General features: G+C 35.6%; 1 protein-coding gene across 1 annotated transcript; it reads left to right on the top strand.

Moving 5' to 3' along the window:
• Positions 1 to 483: 483 nt before the first annotated feature.
• Positions 484 to 7,454, top strand: LOC104155391 (interleukin-31 receptor subunit alpha-like; the record flags this gene model as incomplete). The annotated part of the gene is made up of 6 exons (XM_009701467.1): positions 484 to 649; positions 1,249 to 1,331; positions 1,880 to 2,096; positions 3,549 to 3,731; positions 5,860 to 5,961; positions 7,308 to 7,454. Coding segments are annotated over 6 exons (898 nt in total), but the record flags the coding sequence as incomplete, so codon positions are not given.
• Positions 7,455 to 9,053: the final 1,599 nt, after the last annotated feature.

Below are 9,053 nucleotides of genomic sequence, written 5' to 3'. Positions count from 1 at the left end.
GTTTTCTTAAAGTTGTTTTAATTTTCCAAGTCTGTCTCCCGTTTCTCATTTCCTTTCCTGTATGGGAAAGGAAGGGGTTAATAGACAGCATCTGTCATCTGCTTTAATTGCCAGCCCAGCCTTAAATGGTGACACTGGCTTTAGCAATACCCAGTTGCTTCCCACCAGTGGGAACTGCAGTCATCCAGCACCTCCTGTGCCAGCACAGCTGCTGTAGTGTCACGTGTGAGGTGCATACACTTCAAGCCACAGGTCAGTCAGTGCAGACCTAGTTTTGGCTCAGATTTTTCAAACATCGGAGTTTTACAGGAAGGATGAAGGTGCTACACAGAAAAATGAAATATGAAGCAAGTAATTTTGAGTTTCAGAGGAGTGAGGTGGAAAACATGAAAACTACATCCCTTGTGTTTTTTTGAAAAAAAATAAGTCATATTTGCATGAAATTTTATAGCAAATGATTTTTGTTTCTGTGTCTACTTTCAGGAATTTGCCACTGTCCCACTGAATTCTGCAGATAAAACAGGATCATGTAATCTCACAGGTCTGTGGGACTCCACAGAATATTCAGTTGCCATTCGGTGTATCAGTGTTGTGTCAATATTCTGGAGTGAATGGAGTAGAGGGAAAACAGCAAGCACAGAAGAGAAAGGTAGGCTAACTATTTAGTAAGTTTTTCTTTGGTTATACTTCGGGGCATTAGGATTTAATAATGGAAAACTGTATTTTCAGTGTGTTAGTCTGTTGACTTTAGAATTCTGTTTAAACAGAACACCTGTATTTTGTTTAAACATAGAAGAAGGAAAACTGAAAGACAAGAGCAAGGAGTGGAGGAGATTTGGAAGATGATAACATAGGGTTAAGGAAGAAAATGGGTGAATAGACAGAGAAGACAGGAAAAACTAAGGCTGTAAATGGAGACTGAACATTGCTAAGTAGGATAGCAGCAGAAATGTAGTGTAGCAAGTATGTCCAATAAAACAAATTATAAGTAGTGAAATTAAATTGCTAATTATAAAACAACACTAGAAAATCTTTTCTAGAACTTAATGAATGAAATAAAGCAGAAGGAAACTTACAGAAAGAGAGAAGCTGTACTAATTAGGGAAAAAATGCACGTTACACAACAGAAGGCTTTTTAATAAGTTGCTCTCAGGCTGTATTTTTGAAACCTTTTGATTGTTTTTACCGTATTACACTATCTTTTTAATATAACAACAAATTTCAAGATATTTCTGTGTCTTTAAACAGCTCCTTCAGAAAAAGTGGATTTGTGGAGGGTAATTGAGTCTTCACACTCAGCTGGAAGTAGATCTGTATTTCTTATGTGGAAGGTATACGCTCTTTCTGTAAATTGATAATCATATTGGCATCCTGAAGCTGATGTTGCATTGAAGTATTTTAGTGTTGTAGGACATATAACTGCCAGGGACTTTTGCTGTCGTCAGGAAAAAACCTCACTGAGTTAAAGCAGAATTGAAAAGGCTTTTGTTTACTGAATGGTAGATGAATAGAGTTTTGTAATCTGTGCAGAAAGAAAGGGTTTAATTGTGTTTAGATCACTGGAAAATCTGATTGAAAGTCCTTACAACTAGTCTTAAATAATATGTCTTACCAAAGCTGTGTTTAAATTCACTTTAATAATCTAGTAGAGTGACCAGAGACTCTTTGCATTTCAAATCTCAGTATTTGACTTTTTAACATTTCCTTCAACAAAATTGTTGTAGCTGACTGTCCTGAAGATGGGACTAAAGAAAGTATCTTGCTTTTCTAAATATAATATAATAACTTTGTAATTTGATCTAGACTCTTTAATACAGTATATACTTTTGTTTATACAAATAACACTGTGAAACACTTACTACTGCATATTTTTTAATAGCCATTAAACAGCTTTCCACCTTCTGGAAGAATTCTAGGCTACAAAATACAGTATTTTCCAGAAAACAATGCTGCACTTAAAATGACAAACATCTCTACCAATAAGAAAATTACTTTACTTTTAAATGAAAAGGCGTATATAATATCTGTTACTGCCTATAACTCTGCTGGAAATTCTCCTGAAGCTATTTTGAGGATTCCATCCACTGATGAAAAAAGTAAGGTTTCTCAATATTCTCAATATTTTTCTCATTAACAAAAAAATTATCTTCCTGACATCTGTTTAAGTTCTGTTATAGGGAAAGCAAAATTGTGCTAAGGATTTTTGTAATTGATCTGTATATATGGAACTGTATTATGCACAAAGCTGTGTTGTCCATTACTTTTTACTAGAACGGTATTATCTGGTTTTCATATTTTGCTAACACATCATGTTTTTGTTATAGATTATTATTGTTGGGGTTTTCTTTTGAGACATATTTGTTAAGGTATCAGCACTTTGATGTCTTATTAGAATTTCTATTTTGTTACTTTCTCAGGGTGTTTTGTTTTTGTTTTTTTTTTTTAACCTTGGATCTCCCAAATAAATTTAGAGTCCCACCCAATTCTGTCTCATCCCTGTACTAGGTCATAAAATTGGTTACCACAGGGCATTATTGCAGTGCATTTAACAACATTATTCAAAGATGCATTTAATAGAAGTCCCTAAGATGCGTCAGTGGAAGCAGAGAGAGAAACATTGTGTTTATTCTCATTTCATATGCATTCCCAAAGTACCCCATCCCATCCACTGCCATGGTCAGGAAGCTGGTCTGCTCTAGCACAACAGTTGTGTTCGTTGGCTCTTACGTTTAATTCTGATATCTCTGTGAGCCTTGTATTGCAACATCCTGCTGCATACCCGTGATCCAGAAGAGAGGTTGCATTTGACACCCTTGAATCACTTCTCCTACATCAGTTGTTCATGAAATAAGTGCAAGCGTCCCGCTGGAATTGCTCAATCAAATTCCACTTCTAATCAGAAAACTGAATATGTAGATGTGATGTCATCTTGTCCTGGAGGTTGCTGACTACCTGTCTATTCACTTTTGTATCCCACAATAAATGTTTTTCTGATTTTTCCATGCCACGACATCCTTTTTCCCCTACATACATCTTTTTTCCCCTCTACTTCACCAGGTCTTTTTTTCCCCTCTGCTTTGCTAGGTTGGGTTTTTACTCAGACTTCCATTACCTCTGTTTTGCAGATTGATGGTTCACTTTTGCTTCACTGTCCATGACCTTGTTGACTTGATTTACTCTTTTCCTATTGCCTTTGTCATCTCAATCAAAACTTGCTTATCTTCACTACTGTAAAATAGGTAGTAAATTGGTTCCTAAACTGGATCCTAAAAGAGAGACTGATCTTTGATTTTGTATGTGTAAATCTCCTTGAATATCATCTCCTCAATCCTCCCCCAACCCTTTTTATTGTCACAATTCTTATATGCTTTATTTTAAAGTATTTTGAGTACATGCATGTGAACATGGGTAGAAAGTAACTTTTTTTTAACCTTGGTTAAGTCCCACAGTCTTCTAAAGACACAGTCTCAACTTGCTATAATTGAATTGTTTTCTTGCTGCAGTTTTTATGAAAACAGAATTGCTGACATTTTCTGTTAAATTTCTAGCTTCTCAGGTTATTGAAACAGTGAGGACCTTTAAAACAAATGAAGAATTGGTTGTGGAATGGATAGCCTCTGAACCAGAAGTAACCAAATACGTAGTTGAGTGGTATGAGGAACTGGAGATAGATCCTTTTATTAGATCATGGCAATATGTATCAAATTCTACACACTGGAAAACTAACAGAAGTATGTTCATTTATCAGTTACAACTGTAACAATGTACAGATATATATGTATTTATGTATATTTATTTGTAGGTAGACTGGAAAGAACAAACAAGGATGAACTTACCCAGATTTCCTCAGACCATTTTAAAAAATAACATGCTTTATTGAAATCTTTGCATGTAATTCAATAGCAATTTTAACACTCTCAGATTTTCACGTAACAGACAAGATGGTTTTTGCTGTCATATAGGATTAGGCTACAGATTTCATGTTTAAGCATTACTGTGTCTTGATCTTATGCCATGGGTCTTCCAGTAGGGAGGCCTATGACAGATGTATACTATTTTAGCAGAGAAATCTAGAACCAAAAAAATGCATTTGAAGATGGAAACAGATCATGTACCTTCATTTGTGTTAGAGAGAGCAAGAAACCTGAAAGAGGACTTGAGGGAGAATTCTACTTTAAAATAAGCAAGTGGAGTCATTGGTCAATCTGGCTTGTTAAGTATCACGTAATCACATTTGTATTATCACCTAAGGCATTTCTAAGAGATTGCAGTGGCCTTATGATTCACTGACACATAGGTGAGGATCTGTTCACTTTTTAGTTTAAAGGCATTTGGATTTTTTTTTTTTACAAACGCAGGGATAATGGTGACAATGTTTAATATATGTAATATATGTGATAAGTGAATTTTGGATTATTAATTCTTTGGTCCCCCATTCGTGAAATTAAATTTATCAAGTTTAAAAGCGGTTTTTGTTTATATAAGGATCTTTCTGAATCCTACATCAAGGCAAAAGAATTTCCAAAGTTTTCAGAAAACAAGTACCCTGCATTGTCTAAAGTGAAAGGAACTCTCAGTTTGTTAATGATGAATATAGCTAGCTTGCCTGGGAAATTTGTTTAACTGGCTCAGACAACAGTGGTTTAAATACTGTTTCTGTGCTACAGTAAAACAACTTAAAAATCTGCTTGAAGTAAAATTCAAGAGCAGTTTATTACACATTGAACTGAGATGGGCGAGTCTTGAGTCTTATGCTGAAAATTACACTATTTCAGCAATTTACTGTGAGGAGTAAATGCTGTTTATAGCTGTTCACAATACATAAAAACCCCAACTTTCCTTCTCAGCATTATTAGGAGATCTTTGTTTACCCTAAGCACAAGTCACATTAGAAATGTCAAGGCAAATTCAGACTTACTGTTATTCAGGCCTGATTCTTGCGTTCTTTTGTGGTATTATTTTAACAATGACATGTGGGCCATCGTAACTTTTGCTAGGTTGCAACTGAAAAAGGAGTAGAGAGTTGATATAATGCCGTGATCTTTCTTATCTTTATGATCTTTAAGATCATCATTCTTGCTTAGCAAGCTGCAGAGCTTGAGGAGGAATGATCTACGAAACCCTTTACACTGGTTTTATCCTATGGGGGTGTAAAGCCACAGATGTGTCCTCTCAGAGTTGCTAAGAGTGGCTTGTAAGTAGGGGGTGTGCACCCTATTGATTAGTTGGTCACTGGATTCTTCAGAGTTCAAAACTTAATTTCCAGAAGCTTGTACTATGTCTTGAAACATATAACATTCTACTGCAGAGATTTCACTTGTACAATTGAACTTTTGAGTCAAGCTGGTTAGAAGCAGATCTGCAGTTGGCATAACTGGAACATCAACATAAAGACCTGGGGCTCCATTGTGGCTTTTAAGCTGTTTGTGTGAGATGAAACTCTCTTCTGCAGAGCAGTAAACTTAAAGATATGTGAAATTAAAAATATTCCTGGAAGCATCATGTTATGCTGGTTATTTGAAAATAAGAACTTGCTCCAAAACCTTAAACTGTTATGAGTAAGTGGCTTCGTATAGAGAAGCTGTATAAGGCCAAAGTATAGTCACCCATTTGAAGTATTTCTAGTGAAAGATGAGTCAGAAATCAAGTGCTCCTATGAATACTGCTAAATAAAATTCATTGTGTTAAGGGACCTAATGAGCATTTGAGGCAATAAATATATATTGCACTTGCTAAAATGTTGAAGAAAATAGAGACCTGTAACAGTATCTTTAGAACTGCACTGTGATTTATTCTACTTTCATTGTATTAATCTCACGTAAAGGATTGTATGTAAGTGTTCCTTCTTTTCCTTTACAGGAAACTTTAAACCATTTATATGCTATAACATCTCAGTGTATCCTCTCTATGGAAATAAAGTAGCAGCTCCATATTCCGTACAAACTTATGTTCAAGAAAAAAGTACGTATTTTAAACTAATAATGTTGTGAAAGGTGTGTTGTAGTCTGTCTCTCAGGGTGTATTATCTCTCAGCAATTTGGTACTGGTATTAGTGAAGGAGAGATGTAAATACTGAAAATAACAGAATTTGGGCTTCCTGATTTCTGTTCGTAGGTCAGCTACTGAATTGTTCAGTAATGAAAATTTGTATCTTGTGATACAGGTACACTGATGCTTGAATCCACTCTTTTGTTGCAAATTTGACATACTGTATGTAAAGCACTTGGAAAGAATATACCTACAAACTTTGAAACAGTTTTTTAAACTGGCTATCTCTTAGATGTTACAGCTCATTTATATATAAATATATATATATAAAAGACTTGATTTTAATGCTTAACTGCATTTATCAGTCCTAATATATGAGGAAATTCTACTTATAGAATAAAATGGATGATTTGAAAAGCTTGAGAAGCCATGATATTTCTGATGGGATAGAAACTGTGGATGAAATAGTTTTGGAGGGGGAGGGGAGGAAGGTTTCTTTATTTGAAGAAATTTAATGTGAATTCAGTGATTTATACAGCCAGCTGTAAGAATGTAGTTTACTAGTAATTTTAAGATTTCAGGTGAAAATGTCAGTTTGTGTGTATGGGTATATAGATCTATGTAAGTGTGCACGGACACGTAGTACAATGCATTACTAAACAGCATTAATTACTAGGAGGTGGTAACGGAGTATTTTATGTTTGAGTAATACTTACTAGCACAATTAGAACGTTGTTTTGAGTGCTTTCCTGTTTACAGCGAGCTGTCACAGTACTAAAGGTTGTCAGAGAATGGTAAGGAAAATACTTGTTCTAAAATTGAAGCACAGAGGACTTGTGCTTCAAAGTTACGAGCGATGCACGTGAGGTTTTATTGTATAAGTAGAAAGAATTTGTCTAATGTAATGGGCACAAACTAGGAGTGCTGAAGACCCCGGTTGAATCTTGGCTCAGCCAGAAACGTCCTGCATACACAGTGACCTTGTACCTGAGTTCCCCATGAGTGCATAAGGATATTTTACCTCTTGATCTCTCTCTGATGTTGTGAGGATGTGAGGATAGCAGTATGAGGTATCGAGGTATTTGGATGCAGTAACACTGAGAACTATGCAAATACCAGAATAGATGAGGGGAAGTATTATCAAAAGAAATCACATTTTAAAGAGTGTGAGAAAAGTTAAGGGCTGTATCAGAGCACTAAGGTGGCATATTTCCTTGTACATTTGTTGCCCCTAATGTTACTATTACCTGTGAAGTAACACTGATGCATAACATTGCAGTACTTAGACTGTTTTTCTAATTTACTATGCATCTGCGTAGAGCCATCAGAAGGACCTGTGGCTGACACAGGCATTCCAGGGAAAAATGAAGTTACAATAAAATGGAAGGAGATTTCAAAGGATAAAAGAAATGGATTTATCAGTAACTATACAATATTTTATAAACCTGAAGATGGAAAAGAATTGAGTAAGTACACATTAAATATTGATGCTTTCAACAGGGTTGTAACAATCTGCTGTCTGAAGATAGTTATTTTCATAGCTATTAGCACACTTTGTTACTGTATGTTATAAATATGCCTGAAAATACTGGTACTAAAATGTGGCTTACACAAATAATAAAAAATGTTTTTGGTTTAATTGAAATGATGGGGTATTCTAGTGAATAGTCCCTGCTTTGATACTACATGTGTATGCTTGCTCAGTTTCTTTGTTCTGAAATTATTTTGTACAGCACTGCTTGCTCTCAATTAATGTTTTTACTATTAGTGTTGTACTACTCATGGTAGTACAGCCATGACTGTTGACCGCATCGTCCTTTTTGCCTCTCAGATGCAAATCTGATGGATCTCCAGGTGATAAATTTAGTCAGTGTATGGCAGCACTATTGTTCCTCTTCCCTTTCCAGTCCAGGATGGAAACTCATGTATGAAAGGCTTTTTGCAGATTTTTCTCTATTAACAGGAAAAAAAAATCAAATTTGCAGGATTATGCCAAATTAGAGAGTATTATTTGTCAGATACTTGCTGTTTTCCCATTTTACATATGTACTAGTCTTCCTCCATCTTCAAATCTCTCTTCCATTGCAACAGACCTCTCAAGCCAATGGAAAAAGTCATGACAGAAGTAGAGGAGCTAAAGTGGAGCTAAAATATATTGGAGAGGCATAGATCCTGTGTAAATTCATGAATTTGAACCTTGTGAGGGTTTAGTGAATTTATAAGTTCCATGCGTGTGCTTGGAAAGTAGCCTTTCCCAAGCCCTCAGCTTCTGGAACAGTATGGTGGAAATTTTCTGGTAAAAATGTTTTTACAGTCAGTTTTATAAGAAACACAAAATAACAAATGATAGTCAAGAAGCTAAAATAAGCTGCCAAGAAATAGTTTCTTTGGACATAGTTTTTAGATGAATTTCTTCAAATGTACTTAATTTTCCATGCTTGGTATTGCTTTTCTGTTATAGAGGCTGATAGCATAGTTTTTTGAGTGTATTCTTAGTCTCCTACCTCAGGAGTAGTATCCATATAAGGTGTCAGTATAATCCTATCTATTCAGAACTTCTCTAGCCTAAATCTAGCCAGAATCTTTTATGAGAAGTGTTTCAGTGACCTAAATTTGTTCTTCCCATATAGTTTATGAAGAATGCTGTTGGATCATTCAGTGCTTCAGAAATGGTTACTTTTTGTCCCTTGTTTTAGACAACAGTGTTTGCAGACACCTAACATTTTGTTAAAAAAGATCTCAAACTTTCAAATCTCGTGATGTCTTCAGTTGCTTCTGGATAGCCAGTTTGGAGCAAGAGCAAGAGTATTCTTGGTAATTTTTAGATTAGAAAGAATAAGCTGATTACGGTGTTGGTGGGTAAGGGAAGAGCAACTGGTGTCATTTACCTTGACTTGTGCAAAGCATTTGACACTGTCCCGCACAATGTCCTTGTCTCTAAATTGGAGAGACATGGATTTGACAGGTGGACCACTTGGTGGATAAGGAATTGACTGGATGGTTGCACTCCAAGAGTTTTGGCCAATGATTTGATGGCCAGGTGGAGACTGGTGATGAGTGGCATT

This window comes from Cariama cristata, unplaced genomic scaffold (genome assembly GCF_000690535.1).
Source record: "Cariama cristata isolate BGI_N322 unplaced genomic scaffold, ASM69053v1 Scaffold46355, whole genome shotgun sequence".
Taxonomy (NCBI): Eukaryota; Metazoa; Chordata; class Aves; order Cariamiformes; family Cariamidae; genus Cariama; species Cariama cristata.
The sequence above is the reverse complement of the archived record's forward strand: the minus strand, read 5'-3'. Positions and strand labels throughout refer to the sequence as shown.